The sequence below is a fragment of the Manis pentadactyla genome, chromosome 9, assembly GCF_030020395.1.
Source record: "Manis pentadactyla isolate mManPen7 chromosome 9, mManPen7.hap1, whole genome shotgun sequence".
NCBI classification, from domain to species: Eukaryota; Metazoa; Chordata; class Mammalia; order Pholidota; family Manidae; genus Manis; species Manis pentadactyla.
In genome coordinates, this window is record NC_080027.1 from 37,372,255 (window position 1) to 37,392,318 (window position 20,064).

Below are 20,064 nucleotides of genomic sequence, written 5' to 3' on the forward strand. Positions count from 1 at the left end.
TAGAGGGATTCAGTAGCAGATTTGAACAAGCAGAAGGAAAAACCAGCAAACTCAATAGGTTAATTGAGATTATCCAGCTTGGGGAGCAGAAAGAAAAAAGAATTGAGAAAAATGAGTAGAACCTAAGAAACCTATGAGAAAATATTAAGTGGACCAACATATGCATAATAGAACACCAGAAGGTGAGGAGAGGAAGGGACAGAAAGAACATTCTAAGAAATAATAGCCAAATAGTTCCTAAGCTTAATTAAAGACATAAATCTACATACCCCCTCCCCAAAAAAACTCAGGTAAATTTCAAGTAGGATAAACTCAAAAATATTCACACTGAGACATTGTATAATCAAACTTCCAAAAGACAAAGACATAGAGAAAAGTCTTAAAAATAGTGAGAGAACTGACTCATTGTATACAAAAGATCTTCAATAGGAATAAGAGCTGATCTCTCACTGGATACCATGCAGGACAGATGGCAGTGGGATGATATATTTCAACTGCTGGAAAACAAAAACAAAAACAAAAGCCACTATCAAACAAGAATCCTATACCTGGCAAAAACTGTCCTTCGGAAATGAAAGAGAAACTAAGACATTCCCAGATAAAAGCTGAAGTTTATTGCTAGGAGATCTGGCCACCAAGAAATGCTAAAAGTAGTCCTTCCAGCTGAAATTAAAGGGCACTAGAGAGTAACTTGAAGGCCTACAAAGAAATAAAGTACTCTGGTAAAAATAAGTACACAGGTAACTATAAAGGCCAGTTATTTTTGGTGTGTAATTCCTTTTTTTAATCCCCCTTTTTCCAATATGATTTAAAAGATAAATGCAGGAACAACTATAAATCTATGTTAATGGGCACACAGGGTATAAAGATGTAATTTCTGATAATAACAATATAAGGAGAGAGGGATGGAGTAGTATAGGAGCAGAGTTTTTATATATGTACTATTGAAGCTAAGTTGGTAGTAGATTGCTATCTACAGTAAGATGTTAACTGTAAACCCCAGCATAACCACTAGGGAAAAAATGAGGAAATGAGAAGGGAATCAAATAGGACACTGGGAAAAAAATCAATTAAACACAAAAGAAGGCAGTAGTAGAGGAATTGAGGGGGGAAAAAGATACGACATATAGAAAAAAAATAGCGAAGTGGCAGAAATCTGTCCATAAATGGAAAAGAGTTAAACTCTACAGTTAAAAGACAGAGGTTGGAAGAATAGGTTTTATAAAAACCATATACTATATACTACATACTATATACTACAAGAGACTCACTTAGATCCAAAGGTACAAATAGGTTGAAAGTGAAGGGATTAAAAAAACATATTCCATGCAACTAGTAGCCAAAAAAGAGCAGGGGTAGCTATACTAATATCAGACAAAATGGATTTTTAAATCAAAAATTAAATTGTTACAGGAGACAAAAAAGGATATTATATTTTAATAAAAGGGTCAATCCTACTCTTATCCACAGCCTACAAATTTATCTTCAAACCTTCCTCCATCCATGAATCAAGGCAAAGTACATGCAGTTCTTATTCTGGACCCACCTCCAGAGAGCTGGAATGATATCATACGGAAGCACAGAAACCCTCCCTAAGGTCCTTTAAGAAGTGGGTTGTGGGCACCACAAATCTCTAGGTTTTCACAAGTACCAGTTTGCTTTGCAACCTAGGGCAAGTCTCTCCTGCTGAGACCTCAGTTCTGGACCTGCAACCTGTGTGTGAGGAACTACTCAACAGCCTCTGAGCCTTCCCTGACACTCCCCTCACCGCAGGCAGGGCAGAAGCCTCCCCGACCCCCAGGCTCCCCCACTCCACCCCCAGGACTCCTGCTGTCACAGTTCTGCTGAGCGGGTGTCCTTGTCATACTTCTGAGCCACCACTCACTTTGGTCTGATAAGTCCTCCAGGACAGGGAACAGTCAATTCATCTCTGCATCCTTTGTGCCCAGCCTGGTACAGAGAAGGGGCTCAGTGTTGCCTTGATAAATAGGTGAGAATGGGTCTGGAGGCAGTGGCTTCTGGCATGTGAGGAATCTCCAGGCAGCCCCGCCCCACTCCCAAAGCCATCAAAAAATGGTCTGCCCAGACCACTACAGGGTCCCTAGGAAAGAGCCCATGTTCTGCAAATGCCACCTACCAGGGGCAGTCTGATCTCTCCTCCCATAAGCCCTGTGCCTGCTCCCTGTGTCACACACCTGTGCCCAGAACAAGTGGCTGCCTCCCAAGGAGGTCTCTCCCTACTGTCCGCCTCCCCATCATGGTTCCTTGTCCTATCTGGACCTGCCCTGGCTTGGGTCTAAATTATCTTAAATTATGTCTAAATCTGGGCTTCAGTTTCTCCACTTGTGATATGGGCACGAAGTTCCCTACCTCATAGCCTTATGGCAATAAAATGAGATCATGTGTACAGCAAGCTTGGCACATAGTAGGACCAATGTGGATGTTACTTTTGAAGAATTAAAACCCTTAACAAATGAATGAAATTTTTTCATGAGTTAAGAGATTTGGATTCTTAGCCCATTTTTGTGAAGGTGTTTCCTGCACCTGGTACCCTGTGGGGGCTCAGAAAGGCTGAGATGATTGATGGATGGATGGAGGATGGGTGAATCTCTGGCACTGATATGTCCCACATGGAGACATTCTACACACAGGGAAAGAACCATCATATCCTTCGAGGTCTCCTAAGATTTTTATCCCAAATAAAGTGAGAGAAAGAAAAGAATGAGCAATTTTCATACATAGGAATGCTACTAATATGATTTTATTAGCGGCATTCGTTGTGGCAGCTAATATTTATTGAGCTGTGTCTAGCCCTGGGCTAGGCACTGTATATGCATTAGGACATTTCATTCTAACATCCTTTTGACTGTCCAGCCTCACTAGCCCCCCTGGCCAAATGAGGGTGTGATCACAGTCATTCATTCAGCCCAGAACTCCATGTCTGGGTGGGCTGGTGCCAGGGCTGAGGAGATAGTAAGGGGCAGGATGGAGGCCCTGGCCCATTTCAAGGTTCCCCAGGAGGCCCCAGGTGAGCAGGGGGAGAAGGAGGCATGTGATCAGACTGTAACGTGGGCACAGCAGACAGGCTAGGTGAGAGAGAGAATGTGGGCCTTTCAGGACAGGGCAGAGGGGCAGGAGGCTGACTGAGGAGGCAGGTGGGAGAAGCAGGACCGTGAATGAACCCCTCGTGGTATTTTATTTCCACAACAACCATTGCAGGAAAAGAGGGGTTTTTTTATCCCCATTTTACAGATGAGGAAACTGAGGCTCAGGAAGGCTGAAGAATGTGCCCCAAGTTCTCCCACTTGTCAACTGTGATGCCTAAGACAGAACCCAGGTGTGTGCGCTATGCTTGTGGGGCCACATATCTGGCTGGCTCCCCAGAGTTGGGACGTTTTGCAGGACCAAAGATGTAACAGAAATGTACTTCCTGCATGAGGGGTGTGCAGAGTTGGCAGACGCCTGCTTCCTACAGAGGCTGCCTGCAGGGTGAGGTAGGCCAGGATTCAGAGGGGGCGGCTGGGGCAGAGGGGCCAGTCAACCAGAGGCCAGCCTCAGAGGCCTCCCAAAGGAAAATGCCACAGGACTCCCACCGAGGTCTGTGAATGCCCCCACTGCCTGCCTGCAGCCCGGGCCTTGGCACACGGCACACAGCACACAGCACACAGTGAAGGTGGCTTTCCCTCCCTTACTGGTCCTGGCTGCCTCTGACAGGCCTTTGAACAGGCTCTCAGGCCAAGGGGCTCTAGAGGGGTGGTCTCCTCTAGCCCCAGGCTGGAAGATGGTCTATCCGGATCCTGCCCTGACACCTGCCTCCTCACACACAGACAAACAGCTTCAGGACAAGGCTGCCCACTGGCCTGGAGGACATGAAGCCCCGGGCGAGGCCCCGCAGCACGCCCCCTGCCAGCCCTAGGGCCTGGTGCCAGGCCGATCTGGCTCAGGGCCCACATTCCCGGCTCCGGAGACCAGGAGCTCATTAGAGTCTCAGGCTGATCACGGGGAAGGGCTGAGGGTCAGGGGTCACTGTGGCCTGGGAAAGGAAGGGGGGCTGAGGACTCAGCAGGGGGCACTGTCCCTGGAGAACTCCAGCTCTGGCCATGTCACCCCCACTCTCTGCTCTCCATTCAGGCTCAAGGCTCTTCCTCTGGCTTCAGTAGAATTGTCCACTTTCTCTTCCTTTCCCCCAGGGCTTTCCCACATTGGCGCCTTTGCACAGGCTGTTCCACTGCCTGGAATGTCTGGGGATTCAGAGGTGTATGTAAATAAATAATTTCTACCCAGGGGGGGTGAGTGCAGGGAGAAAGGGAGGCCCTTTCTGGGAGGGAGTAGTTCTATTCTGGGCCCTGGAGAGTCAGAGAAGTTTCACCACTGGGTTTTGAAGCATAGATAGGAATTTTCTAAAAGAAGAGATTGGAGAGAGTATTCTACAGTTAAGCATATGAAAGAATATGGGATGGGGCAGCATGAGCCACTCAACAGGGTCACTCCTGGCATGGAAAGGTGAAGGCCTAGGGGTGTGGAGAGCACTCACCTGCTGAAGAATCACCATCGTCCTTCGTCAGGTGCTCCTGCTGCCTCCTGGCCAGACACGGTTCTGCAGAGGGAGAGGCCATGTCAGGCTTCTGAGCAAGCCGGCCCCGGCAGCCTTCAGCCTGGCTGGGGTCACCCGGGCTCTGCACAAAGCCCCAGCCCCTCCTCCCTCTGGGGAACCCTCCCTGGCTTCTCTCCCTTTGGCCACAGCCCAGCTTGCATGATCTGAGTCTCAGCCACCCCCAGCTTCGCTGCCCAGAGCAGCTCAGCTCTACTCTTGCCTGTTGTCATTCAGAGATTCCCAAAGGGCTCCTAAAAAGTAGCAAGTCCAGCTGCCTCCCCCAGACATACAGTCAACAGAGCCCAGAGAGGGACCAAGGCTTGCCCGAGCTCACACAGTAGTGCAGGGCAATGCAGGACTAGGACTTGGTGTCCAGCCTCCCAGCTCAAGGCTGCACAGAAGTATGGGTGACAGGGGCAGTCTGGCCCCAGAGAAGGGTCACAGGCTAAGCATGACCTAAAACCCTTCTAGAGTACCCACTGCCCTCAGGATGTAGGCTCTAAGTCCCCGGGGTCCGGTTTTGAAGGCCCAGCACTATGTGGCATCTGCTGATGTCTCAGTCTTGCCTCTCACTGCGTTCTTCTTTCCCCACTCTGCACATGGGCCAGCCTCAGCACTCACCATGCCTGAAATCCACTAGTCCTTTTCATCCCTCCAGCGTTTACATATGCTGGTCCCTCTGCCTGGAATTATGACTAGGAAATTCCCACCTATGCTTCATGGCTCAGTTCAGATGCTGTCTCCTCCAGGAAGCCTTTCCTGACCATCCCAGGCTGCCAAAAGCCCTAATGTTTCCCTCTGTCCAGCCCTATTTATAGTATGTTGTCTGGTCAGGATCTGTCCCCGCTCTGCCCCCACAGTCAGAGAGTTGATCCAAGGCAGGGTGTGGGGCTCAGCTATCATCTCATACAGCACAGGGCTGGGCCCAGATAGGGCTCGGGAAGGACTTGTGGGTCTGAGCATGATGACCCAAGGCAGCCCCAGCCCACAGGTCCTGGCTTGAGGTCCCTCTGGCCCCCTACCTACCCCCGGAAGGAGCATCAATTTTTCACAAGGCCCATTCAGAGGCAATGGGGCATTTGATCCTCTGCCCTTGGCACTGCCTGACACCTGAGCCCCGACCCCTGCCCTGGAGCTCCTGGACACAGCGGGCACACAGTCCTTCCAGAGACACGCAGCCCGCCTGGGGGCCAGGAGGAGGTCAACAAGGACCAGCAGACAGGGGCAGTGGGGGCTGTATCTGAAGGGGAGGCCCAGTGTCATGCTGGCGTCCTGCTCCAGTGTGAGCCACGGGAATCAGGCAGCAGAACCAGGGTTTTCAGGGCTTTGGGGAGTAGAAGAGTGGCAAGCATTTTAAGGGCCACACATAAATAAAAAGCTACTGGATAAACATTTTTTCCCCTAAAAATACGAACTAATCCACTTTCAAGTTAACTTTTTCAAATTGACAACAGGGAACACATAACTGTATTTACATTACTACACTCATGCCTGATTTTGCCTTTTCCCCACAACAGCCTTGGATGGTGGGGCTTCATATTCCCATTTCACAGATGGGAAATTTGAGGCATGGAGGAAGGAAGTGACTTATGCAAAGCAAGAGATAAAGAATGTGGAGAGAAGCCAAAGGAAACAATGACACAGGACAGTAGAGCCTCTCTGTGTGTCACCCCCAGCATGTCTGTGCTCCTGCGCCAGCCCTGGTCAGAGACAATTCGATGGACACCATGCCCCTCCGTTCTTCCCTTCACCAGGGTACCAGGCTCCATCTCCAGGCTCGGGACAATTTCATTCCCTGGCTACTGTGGCTGAGACCCCAGAGGTAGCAGGGGGCCCAGCTTAGGAGCAAGTGGTGGGCAGGGGGCTCCAGGATGGCACAAGCCCATGACTCCCAGAAACCCAGCAAACCCTTCTCCCAGTGCCCAGGACAGGGGGGCAACCATGCTTACCTGGGTCCCAGCTGCCCACCAGCCTGGGTGCAGCTGCCACTTGCACTGAGGGCTCAGGAGACTGGGGTCACTGGGCTGGGACAACCTGTCCCCTCTCCTCTCCCTCTGTCTTGCTCCGAGGCTTGCTCTGGGGGTCTCTCTGGGTCTTTCGGGCTTTCACTGTGTGACTGTCCCCTGCTCAGTCTCTCCCTTCTTTCCTGCCCAGGGCAGCTGTCCGAGGGCACTGCCGCCCTCCCTTCCCCTCCGCTCCCCACTCCAGGGCCTTCCCCCAGGAGGCGGAGTCCAGGGCCCTCGAGGTCTGGGAGCCTGGGAGCTGCGGCAGCGCGTGGGGTGGGGGTGGGGGCTGCGCTGCGGGGCTCTGGGCGCGCGGAGGCGAGGGGATGGGGTCCCTGCCGGCTGCGGCTGCGCTGCCTCCCGGCCCCAGCGGCCTCCTTCATTGGCAGAGACACCTGGGCAGGAAACCGCGTTCTGCTCCTGACTTGGTCCTGGATTTGCTGAGGCTTGACCCCTGCCTACCCTCCTCCAAGCCCGTTTCTTCTCTGTAAAATGGCTGTTGGAGACTCTGAGAGGAAAGGACCAGTAGAGCAGGGCAGGAGGCAGCAAGTCCCGCCTTCTAGCCCTTTCTCTCCCGACCCTCTACACGCACCCCCCTTGCCCCAGACCCACTTCCTGGGGGTTCCCCTCGGATATGCCCCCTGAAGCTCGTCATTCAACACTGCCCCACAGCCCAAAGTGTGCCCTCTGCTGGGCACAGTTGCTGCTGCCCGCCGGAGCCCACAACCTCCGCCCGGAGCAGAAAGAAACAGTGTGCAGGGACCCAGCCTCTGCCCCTCTGCCTCGACCATCCTGGCCCCTGAAGAGCCCTGGCTGCTGGAGTACGCTTGGCCGGGTGGGCCCGACAGGAGTTGCTCTGGAACAGCTTCCCCATTTCTGGATTAGTGCCAGCCGTGGACACTTGGTATCTACCTCTCCTCCAGTCACCTCTTGCTGAGCCTCCCAGGCTGGGCAGGCAAGCGATGTCAGCCTTACACAGACAGGAAAGCTGAGACGGGGAGAGGAACACGGTGCCCCAGGCAGGATGCAGGGCTGAGCTGTGCGGACTGGGCATGGAGGGGTGGGGAGCTCGGGATATGCAGTCATCCCAGATGCCTTAACAGCTACCATTTCCCCAGCAGCCCCCAGGGGCCAGGCAGTCCGCTAAGCAGGGCACAGAATCATGTCCTTTTCTCACAGTCCTATGGGGAAATTTAGGAATTGGTGTTAATTTATATTTTTCCCTCACTCTCCACCCCAACCCAGTCAAGTTCTGTCCATTCTACCTCCAAAATCCACCCCAGCTGTTTCTCCCCACCACCACGCCAGCTGCCTGGCTCAAGGGGATGGCATCTCCCCAGCAGCCTCCCTTCCAGTCTCCCCACATCCACCCGGGTCCCCCAAGCCCGCCTCCTTCCATGGCCCCTTATGTTGCTGCCTGCCTCCATTTCACAACAGTATCAGGGAACAGACCTTCCTTCCACGGCTGAAAGAACCCTAGTAACTCCCACATTGCCTTACCAGTAAATCTGTGTGGCGTTTGTCAGGACCACAGTATTTCTGGTCTGTCGATGACCCCAGAGCAGGGATTGTGGCTGGTCCCCCATATTCCCAGGGCCTGGGATGGCCTGGGACAAAGCCAGCTGAAGGAATGATTGAATGACCCCAATGGTCTCTGTTCAGACACATCTGACAGGCAGCAAGGTCCCACCTCAGCTGTGACTTCCAAGCCCTCCTTCATGTGTCTCTCTTGGCCGGAGGACAGTCACCCAAGCCTGGAAAATACTTCCTCCATTGTCCCTTCCCCAGAGAGGAACAGATGGACACAGGAAAATCTTTCTGGGATTGCAGTAACATTTATTCTGAGAACGGAACAGGTTGCTGCTTCCCTGACCCCATGGTGGGACCTGAGGGGTGTGGAGCTGAGATGGGGGTGGTATGGACCAGCCGCTCACCCATCTGCAAATGGGGACTCAGAGGACCCCATGTACTGAAGGGTGCATCAGATGAACAGAATAATTGCTCTCCCCACCCACCCCTCCAGTCCCAGCCTGGAAGAACTCCAACCTCACCTGCCCCGTCTCCAGGGCTTCCTGGGGACCAGGGAACTCCACACAGCCAGGAGCCAGCCTGGCCCACCCAGAGGGGCAGGAAGCAAGGGCAGGGCTGTGAACCAGTTCTGTTGGAGGGGGACAGTATCCAGCCCCCAGGCAGAGGTCCACACAAATCCGCCAGTGGGTCTTGGTTTGCCTGTAGCCCAGGTGGACATGGCTGAGCAAAGACCCATTTGTCGGTCCCAGAGGCTCCACAGTGGCTTACCTGGCCCTTGCCTCTCCAACCCAACTCAGGAGTCTTCATTTGTAATAGACATTAGGAAGTGGCGATTACATGAATGTGTATAGTGTGTACGTATAGAGATACATAGAGAAGAGGTACAGTTTTGCCCTTATTCAGCGCTTGCTGGTAAGAGCGCTACAAACAAGAATCATTGGCCCCACTTTGCAGAAAGGAGGAATTGAGGCACAGGAGGTGACCTGCTCCTGGTCATGTGCAGAGTCCTGGCCCCAGGCCCAGGTTCTCAAGGGGAAATCCCAGTTTTCTGAGAAGGAATCCACTTGTCCTCCTTGTTATTTGGTTCCTGGCCTCGCACGTGGCCGAGAACGCAGGGCCAGGATGCAGGAGCAGAGTTGGCTGTGGACTGAGGAAGCAAAGTCAAGAATCCAGTGCCTCCAGCTAGGACACTGGACCCAAAAGCCAGATCTGGAGTCAAAAAGTCAGGTTCCCAAAAGAAATGCCTAGCAAGGCCACAGGAGTTCCCATTCTTGAACCAACTGGGTTTCATTTATGTCACCTGGTTTAGAGCAAGAGAAGGACACAGAGGAGACCCTAAGTGGCTCATCAACACTTCCTAAGAACAGTCGGTGCCAACGTGCAAAACATCAAGCACAAAACAAACACCCTCCTCAGCCATCAGCAGGCCTCCTCTGAGAAAGTAAGACTCTCCTTGACCTTCCCCAAGCAGAATCAAAATAAAATCAGAGGACCACATGAACTAGAGTTTAAAAAGAGAAAAAGGGTCCAGGCTTTCAGTTTTCCTTTAAAAACTCCTGGTTAAAATATTTTAACATAGAAAGAATAGAACATTGAGGACTAAAAGGAACATATTGGTCTAGTTGGCAAGAAGAGGGCTGTGGTCTCCTTGACTGCATGTCGGGGGGAAGTTGGCAGAGGGGCCTCTGGCCAGGCAGCGGATTTCCCTATCTCCTACCAAGCCCAGTGGGTGTCCTGATTCCAGAGGGCCTGAGCCCGCCACCCCAGAGTCCCTTCTCTGAAGAAACGCCTGAGTCTTCAGCAGAGGGGGCCTGGAGCATGTGCCTGCCCATTGGGTTCCCATACCCCCATTGCCACCTGGCCCACTAAGGGGGCATGTTCCTTCCAGCATCAGGGCAACGGACACGAAGAGGTCCTTCCTCTCTACCACTGCCACCGCCTCTCCAGGGACCTTAAACAGAGGTTGGAGTGAAATTGGAACCTGGGATGAGGAGGTGGCTGCAGCTCCTCCGGGTGCCTGGGCGTCTGCCTTTGAGAGGACCTGAGAGTGGAGGCGAGGCCCAGGACACATGCCTGGGCTCCCATGGCTATAGGAGGGGCCCAGAGACCCTGGGGTCTCATGGGCATCATTTATTCATTTGGCAAATCTCTGTTGAATAAATAAACAGATGGGTGAGGGGTTGAGAAAACACAATGAATAAATGTCACCTGCACATGTTCCAATTCCATCCAAAGCAGGAACCCAGCAAGAGCCGAGTCCTTTCAAGGTGGCTAGAAAACCAGGTGGAGGTGACAGAGAAAGCAAGGTCTGGAACACTGGGGTGGGCCTGGGACATGATGGACACGAGTGGAGCTTGGGGATGTGGCAGTTTGTGTGTAAACAAGTGACATCTTCTTGGCACTCTGTTGGCAGACAGCAGGGCCTTGGAAAAATGTTTTCAACAGATAAAGTCCCTTAGCAGTGGTGACAGCTGTGATAAGGAGGGCTATTTTAAATGTCAGGCAAGATTCCTCCATAAGAAGGGAATGCTTTGGGGTCTTCAGGACACTGAGGCCCAGAGAGGGGAAGAGACCTCCCCAGGTCACACAGCAAGTCAGTGTGAAAGCTGGGAAAAGGACCCCAGCGCCCTGGCTTCCAGGCTAGTGCCGGGCCTTGGTGGAGACATGCAGACAATGCTGAGAACTGTGCGGGTCAGGCAGGCGGGTAGGAATCAGATAGCCATGAGGGAGGCACTGCTGAGGATGCGCACAGCAACAGTGCCCGGCAGGTTGCCAGGCTGCTGGCCACTGCGGTGCCGGAGGTGGAGGCTGTGCAGGGCTTGGAGGTTGTCCGGATCAGCCTTCAGATGCACCTGGCCTAAGAACTCATCCTTCAGGACTCGGTGGTTCCATATCTGGGAGGAGACAGGGGATGGTGGGGAGTCTGTCTCCAAGACCAGGAGTTCAGGGCCAGGGGGTGCTGGCAGCAGTGGCAAGGCCTTGAATTCCCTTCCTGCAGTGCAAACCTGGCTGGAAACTGGCCCTGCACTGCCTTTGCCTCGCCACGAACTTTGGGCAAGGGCATGCCTTCTGCAGAGGCTCAGGCTTCCTCCCATCTGTCAAAGCTCCCATCCATGAATGAGGTCTGTTGTTATTAACTCTGCAGTTGACCTTGAGTGACTTTGGACAAGTGATATACCCTCTGCCCTGGTTTCCCCACCTTTAATATGAGGTTATATCAACAGCCTCGAGGGACCCTTCCAAGTCCCATCTATGGGTCTGTGATTTGGTCAAGTGGGACCCAGTGAAAACTTGGAAAACCTGCAGTGGCTCCCCCAGGCTCCCCAAGTATTTGTCTACAGATGGTCTCTCACCCAGGGAGATGCTAGCCTGGGCCCGGGGGACAGAGGGCTTCCTGCTAATGAGCTCAGAACTGTCACCCACCTTGGCCTGAGAGCGGAAGGAAGCCAGTGCCCAGGACCTTGGCTCTCTGGTCCCCTACTCTCAGGGAATAGCCACCCCCACCATATACCATCTCGGGGCAGCTTTTCCAGGTGGAGCCACCCACAGGGAAATTGAAGGAACTCCCAAGACTTTGGGGCGAGGTCAGCAGAGGACCACTGTCCCTGGCCAGGACACTAACTCTGCTGGGCCTCAAAATCACACCAGCTAATACAACACACTCATCCTACAGAGGGGACTCTGGGGCACCAGGAGAGGCAGGCAAGAGAATTCCCAAGGCCACACTATGTCAGGGACAGAGTGGGACCTAGCCTCTATTGATGGGGAAGCACCAGCCTGGGGGCCTGGGAGAGGCCCTGGGGACAGGCAAGCTCACCTGGACAGTGATGGGCTGGGATGGCTTCTTGCGGTAGAAGATGCCTTTCACATCATACTCAGGTGTTGAGGTGCCTTTCTGCACAGATGAACGGACTCTGTCCCCCTCACACTTGATGATCACATAAGAGTTAGCCCCTAGAGAGATGGTGTGGGCCATGGGGTGAGGGTGGAGGCTGGGCTAGGGTCGGTGGGGACAAATGTCTGAGAGGTGCGACCTTTCCCCAGAGCAGAAGCCGGAGCTCATGTATTCAGAAGAAGGGAGACCACAGCCTGGCCCATTTCCTAACCTCCAGGGACAGCAGGGGCACACTGGTATCTCTAGCCTCTGGGCCTTTACCCATGCTGTTCCCCCTGCCCAGAGCACCCTTCTCCCCTACTCCACATAATGAAGCTTCATACTGTAACAGCATCCTAGTGTGGAGAAAGGCCACCCCCTCCAGGAAGTCTTCCCTGCGCCCTACTTCCCAGCTGTCTGTCTCTGTGTCTGACTGCCCACCACACTGGAAGCGGCCCAAGAATAGGGAACATGGCAGGTTCCTCTCTATGCACCAGGTTCGAGTCCATGCTGGGTTCAGAGTGCACGTCAGGGAAGGTCTGCTTATTCAATGAGCAGGAGAGCTCTGGAGGCTGGGTGTTTGTGGCTGGGGAGTGGGGAGAGGCAACCTCTCTGGGGAAGAGGGCCAAGGGGCTTTCCCTGGGCGAGCTCACCTGTTGGGGAGTCCTTGAGACCGGCAGCCCCCAAGACATGCACCTGGGTCACCTGCTGGGGGTAGCCACACAGGGAACTCCAGCAGGAGCGGGGGGGCTCATCCAGGCACAGCTCCCTGGCAGGGGGCAGGAGGAGGGACAAGTGATAGAGGGGGTCAGGACAGCAGAAGGTGAGGGGGTGGAAGAAGTGGAGAGGGGGAGAGGAGCAGTGTTTGGTCTAGGCCCTGCCCATCCTGGCAGCACCCCATGTGCTTCCAGCTCCTCTGTCTCTACCCAAGGGAAAATCAATTCTCTGAGCACCTACTGTGTGCCAAGCCCTCTGCTGGGATGTTACAGGTTTTATGTCTAATCCTCACAGAGCCCTGGGAGACAGGTGACTATTATCATGCCCATTTTACAGGCTGGGAGTATCAGGCTCACCAGGGGAAAGGACTTGCCTGCACAGCAGGAGAGCAGTGCAGCCTAGGCCGAGGCGCCCTGGTCCCCCGACACAAGCTGCCTCCCAGGCTGGGATGTGGGCAGCCTACCAAGTGGGAGGGTGGTGTGGGACCCCCAGGGAGTGCCCCCGGCACGGATGGTGATGGCTTCGGCAGTCTGCCTAGCCCGACTCTGCCACTGGTTGCCTGGCCTTGAATGCTCCCCAGCCTCCATCCCCAATTCTGATCCATAGAATGGAGGGGTCAGGTCACCCACTCGGGGTTCAGAAAGTGCAGCTGAGATGAGGGAACGCTTCTTCGTGAACTGTGGAGTGCTGGGCACATGTGAGAGGCTGTTCCTTTATGTGACAGAGAGGCTGGGACAAGGGACAGGGGAAAGCAGAGGACGGAGAGGGGCACTGGTGTCAGCCCAGGGAGGCTGGAGGGCTGCAGGGCAGACACAGCACAGATTTTGGGTCAGGCTGGTGTGGGCCTCAGTCCACCAACCATGGCCCTGAACCAAGCCCCCATACCGGCAGTTGGAGGGCACGTCAGTGAAGACCCGGAGCAGGAACTCGCCAGTGTGGCCTGGCTCGAAGGTGGTGGGGATGATGACATAGCGGCCCTCAGGCTGGTCCGTCCGCAGGAAGACGCTCCTTGAGTTGATGTAGATGGAGCTGGCGGCCCTGTGCTGCAGGCTGTGCATGCGGTACTGGCGATTCTCCTCCACCTGCGGGAGGGGAGGGCCGGCTGGCACAGAGCCCCCAGCTCCAGCGCCTACCCTGCCCCACAGCTCCCCCCTGCCGCCCTGACAAGAGCGACAGAATCCACTCAAGTGAAATGCCCGGAATAGGCAAATCTGCAGAGACAGCATAGAAGAGGATTTGCCTGGGGGTGAGTGCTGTGTGGGGCAGGGGACCAGGGTGGTTATGGCTAAAGGGTGCGGGGTTTCTTTTTGCGGAGATGAAAATGTTCTAAAATTGACTGTGGCAATGGTTGCACAACAGTATGGATACACTAGGAGTCACCGTACACTTTAAATGAGTGAATCACACGGTATGTGGACTGTATTGCAGTAGAGCTATTAAAAGCTCTACTTTTATGTGGGGGCAACAGGAATCCCCCTGGTGGCAATGTCTGTGGGGTCTCTGACTATCACAACAGACCAAGTATCTGCCCAGGTCACAGCTTGTGTCCATGAAATGACATTGCCAGCTGCCAGGATATGTTAGACGATTCTTGGGACAAGGGCGATGACAGGTCATTGTCACATCAGTGAAGGTCATGACATGTCGAAGTCACAACACATCAGCACCCAATGAATGTTCCAACACAGTGATATCAACTTGTCATGACACGAGCGAATATGCCAAATGCCAGGGGCTCGATGCAGACCAGGCACCTAGCACATCTGCGCGGTTCATTAGGTCCAGGTGTCAGGCGGCCCACGGTGTCCCTCTATGCTGAGTGTCATCACACTGGGGGTCACGGCATGCAGAGGGCCTCGGGTCCCGGGGCAGGGGGAGCAGCCAGCGGTAAGCCTGCCTGGCTCTCCCAGTGTCCAGCAAGGCCTCCAACTTGGTGTGGGGGTTAGGGCGTTGTGGGGGCAGGGGCTGGAGCCCCCAGGGAGGGAGCAGCAGGGAGCCTCCCCAGCCGGCCCTGCCCATCAGCATCCACCCCTTCCCATCTGCCAAACAGCCTGTGGGGCTGCTGCAGGAAAACATCAGGCTGAGAGCCCCCAGGGACGCCAACCCCAGGCAGGCTGGGCCTCTGGGGGTATTCCACACAGCCCACGCCACAGCATGCCCATGGCATCAGCTATGTGGCCAGAGTGGCAGGCCAGGGTGGTGTGGGTGATCAAGGTGTTCCAGAGCGTCCTTCTTCTGGGCCCAGGTGGCCCAAACTCCAACTCCCACACTCTGCTCACACAGAGGTGGGGTCCCAGCTGGCCTCACCTTGTAGATGTCAAAGCCAATGGCCAGATTTTCACCCTTGCCTTCCCGGCGGGTGGACTGTTTTGGCCGCTGCTGGATGCATATTAGCACTTCATCTTCTGGCTTCTTGACATCAAAGATGTACTGCAGGTGTAGCCAAGGGAGACAGACACTGCAGTGAGGCTGAGCTGACGGTGGACTTGCTGGGCCCTAGAAGCTCAGCCTACAGCCAGCCCCAGCTCAGCTGTGTGAGCCTGGGCAAGTCGCATGACTTCCCTGAGCCTTGGTCCCTCATCTGAGATGGGCCTATAATGCCCTGCATAAAGGGTGGGGGGCTCGAGGAGATCATGGAGGCCCAGCTTACAGTGCACATGCAGGCAGGGCTCCGTGAAAGTACACCAAGCAGCTGCCAGGCTCATGAGAGAGGAGGCTGCAGGGTAGAGGTCTCCACAGGGGCCGGCCTGGCCATATTCCCCGGGAAGGAGGAGCAGCAGTGTGAGTGAGTGAGTGAGTGAGTGAGTGAGTGAGTGAGTGTGTGTGTGTGTGTGTGTGTGTACAAGGGATCTGAGCCCCTGGCCTAGCCTCTAAATGTCCCTGTAACTGTGGACAAGATGCACATTAATTCTCAGACCCTCCGTTTCCTCATGTGTGTGTGTGTGTGTGTGTGTGTGTGAGAACAAGGGATCTGAGCTCCTGGCCTAGCCTCTAAATGTCCCTGTGTGTGTGTGTGTGTGTGTGTGTGTGTGTGAGAGAACAAGGGATCTGAGCTCCTGGCCTAGCCTCTAAATGTCCCTGTAACTGTAGACAAGATGCACATTAATTCTCAGACCCTCCGTTTCCTCATTTGTGTGTGTGTGTGTGTGTGTGTGAACAAGGGATCTGAGCTCCTGGTCTAGCCTCTAAATGTCCCTGTAACTGTAGACAAGATGCACATTAATTCTCAGAGCCTCCGTTTCCTCATTTTTACCATCTGTGGGTTAGATTGTGAGGTTAGGGGCTACATGACCACCCAGATGTGCCGACCCAGCCCCCACTGACTGCACAGGTGGCTGAGGCCCACAGAGGGGCAGGATGGGGCCCCCCGAGAATGCCTACCTGCGGATTCTGGAAGAAGGTGTCCTTGTGGTTGATGCAGCCCCCACTGCGGTTCTGCTGCGGGTCCTCATGCCGGGTCCAGGTGCCGCGCAGCCGGGCCTCCTCCCAGGTTTTATGGATGCTCAGGTAAGACGTATTGATCAGGCGGCACTTGATGATGTCAGTGAAGTATCGGCACATATCCTCGAAGGTCATCCTGGGCAGTGCAAGGGGCTGGGCTGGGCATGTCTTCCCATCCAACCCACCACATACTCTTCTCTGAACCACAATGTCACGCAGAACCTTCATTGTCTCTTTTGGCCTCAGTTTCCTCGTTTGTATAATGGGAATGAATATAATAGCTGCTTATCTCACAGAAGTACTGTAGGAATTATGTAATGCAGTAAAAGCATGTGCTACAACTTCCAGCAGACAGGAGTTGGCAAAGGCTGGCTACTGCAATTATTAATAGCATTATATGAATAACTAATGTGCACTGCCCTCTACAGTTTATAAACCATGTTTCCATTCATTATATTCCACAGCTGTTGTGAAGCCTAAAAAAAGTGATGATGGGAACCCCTTGGTAAGGATGCTGCAGTGGCAGGATGTTGCTGTGCATACCTCCAGGGGCTTGGGCGGGGGGAAGTATCCAACCCTCATCAAATATGCATATATATGAGATCATGCACATATATGCATCAAGTGTAAACGTGTCTGAGAAAGGCCTTAGGAAGAAGCCCTTCTCACTGATGAGGGTTTTCTAGTGCTGTTTTAATTTGACCCCTGAGCCAGACCAGGCAAACTGGACCTTGTCCACAGGGGCCCAGACCAGAGGGCCTGGGTGCTTCCTGCAGCAGGTCCCCTGACTCCTGCAGGAGGAATCTCATTGGGGTGCCAGGAGCACTGCCGTCTGCCTCTGGGTCTGCCTGGGGCCCTTAGTGTCCACTACACACAGAGTGTCCTACGCCCCTCCAGAAAGTATCTCAGTCTCTGAATCAAGGGTCCTGCTGAAGAGTGGCATTGAGCACAGCACACGGTGGGGACTAATGAGTGCAACCTGAATGAATGCAAAAATCCTTCCTGGGTAAAAAGTGGGCAGAGGAACTGATCAGACAGTTCTCCAAAGAAGAAATTCAGATGGCCAACAGACACATGAAAAGATGCTCAACATCGCTAGTCATCAGAGAAATGCAAATTAAAAGCACAATGAGATATCACCTCACACCAGTAAGGATCACCACCATCCAAAAGACAAACAACAAATGTTGGCGAGGTTGTGAAGAAAGGGGAACCCTCCTACACTGCTGGTGGGAATGTAAACTAGTTCAACCATTGTGGAAAGCAGTATGGAGGTTCCTCGAAAAGCTCAAAATAGAAACACCATTTGACCCAGGAACTCCACTCCTAGGAATTTAACCTAAGAATGCAGCAGCCCAGTTTGAAAAAGACAGATGCACCCCTATGTTTATTGAAGTACTATTTACAATAGCCAAGAAATGGAAGCAACCTAAGTGTCCATCAGTAGATGAATGGATAAAGAAGAGGGGATACATATACACAGTGGAATATTATTCAGCCATAAGAAGAAAACAAATCCTACCATTTGCAACAACATGGATGGAGCTAGAGGGTATTATGCTCAGTGAAATAAGCCAGGAGAAAGACAAGTACCAAATGATTTCACTCATCTGTGCAGCATAAGAACAAAGAAAAACTGAAGGAACAAAACAGCAGCAGAATCACAGAACCCAAGAATGGACTAACAGTTACCAAAGGGAAAGGGACTGGGGAGGATGGGAAGGAAGGGAGGGATAAGGGCGGGAAAAAAGAAAGGGGGCATTACGATTAGCATGTATAATGTAGGGAGGGGCATGGAGAAGGCAGTATAGCACAGAGAAGACAAGTAGTGACTCTACAGCATCTTACTACGCTGATGGACAGTGACTGTAATGGGGTTTGTGATGGGGACTTGGTGAAGGGGGAGTCTAGTAAACATAATGTTCTTCATGTAATTGTAGATTAATGATAACAAAATGAATAATAAAAAAAAATCCTTCCTGGGCTCTTTAAGCAAAGCCGCTGCCATTGTTTCCACCACTCCCTACCCTAACTCTCCTCGCCTCCCTGAATTCACTCTTCTCAAAACCAAGTATGTCTCTTGCCACTGAGCTGGGTCTCTCTCCTTGCCCACCGAGGCTCCTAGGCATCCCAAGCCTCAGCTTAGGACATAGCTCCTCCTTGAGGCCTCCCCTCTGCACTACCTGCTCTTGGCAATCAGGCTGCCAGCGTGCCCCCTGCCCTCCAGTCAATCGTCACCCCTGGCATCCTAGCCAAATTGCCAAGGGCTCAGCTTGGGTGCTAGAACAGCTCAGGGTCCCAAGGTGGGCAATGGGGACTATGGGGATGAAAGGGTCCACTATGCCCAATTCATTTTACAGAGGAAGAAACAGGCTCAGAGAGATGGTGTGACTTGTCCAAGGCCACCAGCAAGCTGCTTGAGCCCTGCCTCCCGCCTCCCACCCCGTGCTCCCTGCCCACACACACAGGAGGCCGCTCCGCAGCCCGGGGCAGGAGCACACTCACCAGAACTCGCCATCATCCTGCACAGTCACACCCATCTTCTCCCGCTCTGTCTTGCTCACTTTCTGCCACTCCTCTGAGCTGGGAAGTGAGCACAGGGGAGGGAAGAAAGAGGAGTGTAAGAGGAGGGACCTCACCAGGGCTACCCCAGCAAGGGAGAGGCACACGGGGCAGCTCAGCACCAGGCCTCCACCAGCCTGGGTGTGGTTGGGGACCCCAGGGCCGTGCCTAGCCCTCTCTACTCCCACATGTCAGGGGCCGGGAGGTCTGGAAGCAGAGCTGCAGGCTAGGCGACGAAGGGACAGTGACCCTCAATGGCAGGGGCTCCTTCACTGGGGCCTGGGCTCTGCTCCTCTCCTGGCCTCACCAGGGCCAGGAGCCAAGCACAGAGCAGTCACCCCCATTCTTACCCCTGTTTTCCTCCTCACTCATTCACCAGATTGGTCTCTTATGTCCCCAGTCAAATCATCCCCACCTCCAGGCCTCTGCCCATGCTGAACCCCAACACCCACTCCAAAGTCATTCTCCTGCTAATGTCATCCTTCCCCCAAATCCTTCAAGGCCTAGCCCTGGTGCCACCTCTTCCAGGAAGCCCACCCCTACCCTTGCCCAAGCCCTTGAACCAGGGCCCTTGAACTGGGGTCTGCCCTGTGCCCACACCCCCCATCTCTGGGCCTCACGTGTCACTCCAGGGCCCGTTCCACTCCCGCTCTCCCCATGGGTTGCGCAGGCGGATCATGTCCAGCTTCTCTGACTTGAAGAAGGCCAGCAGGCCGTGGCCCAGGCGCACCTTACGCACATCCGTGATGGCGTATGCGTGGCCCTTCACCAGGCCACACGCCAGGCGGGCCTCCATATCTGCTGCTGTCACAGCCTACAGGAGGACACAATTCAAAGTCAGGGCCTGGGGCAGCGGGGCTGGAGCCTGGGATGCCACAGTATCCCCTGCAGGATGGGAAGGGAATGGCTTCACAAAAGGGGAGACTCCTCTGAGAGCTTCGTGTTCACAGCCCTTTACAAAAGCCCTGGGGAGCAGCAGTGTGGGCAAAGCAAGGCAGCTGCAGTAGGGCAGGCCTGGGGGTGCACTGGCTCAGTTTTGCAAGCTGGTTGTTAAATGTTTACTTGAAATCAACCGTGGTGGGAGTATTCACACCACAAAAAGCGGCAAAGGCTACAAATCAGGGTCTTTAACTTGTCCAGAGAGTTTATCAACACTGGCCAGCCAAGGCTGGATTCACACTCCGCCCTCCCTGAGCCCCAGCTTTCCCGTCAGTCACACATGCAGTCAAGGGGGTAAGAGGTGCTCTGGAGGTGCCCAGGCCTGGGCCGGCACCAGCAGGAATCTCTCCCCTGCTCCGGCCACCTCTTAGCTTCCAATGTTTCAAACCTGACTGAGGGAGATG

At 53.8% G+C, this 20,064-nt stretch overlaps 2 protein-coding genes across 4 annotated transcripts in view; both read right to left on the minus strand.

The window, feature by feature from the left end:
* MYO7A (myosin VIIA) overlaps window positions 1–6,853 on the minus strand; it is a 78,150-nt gene extending 71,297 nt beyond the window's left edge. Inside the window, exons 1-2 of the mRNA XM_036895464.2 lie at window positions 6,544–6,853; window positions 4,535–4,597 (exon numbers count right to left, since the gene is read on the minus strand). Coding sequence (XP_036751359.2) covers window positions 4,535–4,552 — 18 coding nt within the window. The 5' untranslated portion in view covers window positions 4,553–4,597; window positions 6,544–6,853. The remainder of the gene's footprint in view (window positions 1–4,534; window positions 4,598–6,543) is intronic.
* A 1,563-nt stretch (window positions 6,854–8,416) lies between these two features.
* Window positions 8,417–20,064, minus strand: part of CAPN5 (calpain 5) — a 50,164-nt gene continuing 38,516 nt past the window's right edge. For all 3 annotated transcript variants that reach the window (XM_036895485.2, XM_057507199.1, XM_057507197.1), the window contains 8 exons: window positions 19,342–19,535; window positions 18,665–18,742; window positions 16,100–16,295; window positions 15,026–15,148; window positions 13,604–13,800; window positions 12,655–12,770; window positions 11,945–12,081; window positions 8,417–11,021 (listed from right to left, as the gene is read on the minus strand). In XM_036895485.2, the coding sequence (XP_036751380.2) occupies window positions 10,839–11,021; window positions 11,945–12,081; window positions 12,655–12,770; window positions 13,604–13,800; window positions 15,026–15,148; window positions 16,100–16,295; window positions 18,665–18,742; window positions 19,342–19,535 (1,224 nt within the window). In that variant the 3' untranslated portion in view covers window positions 8,417–10,838. The remainder of the gene's footprint in view (window positions 11,022–11,944; window positions 12,082–12,654; window positions 12,771–13,603; window positions 13,801–15,025; window positions 15,149–16,099; window positions 16,296–18,664; window positions 18,743–19,341; window positions 19,536–20,064) is intronic.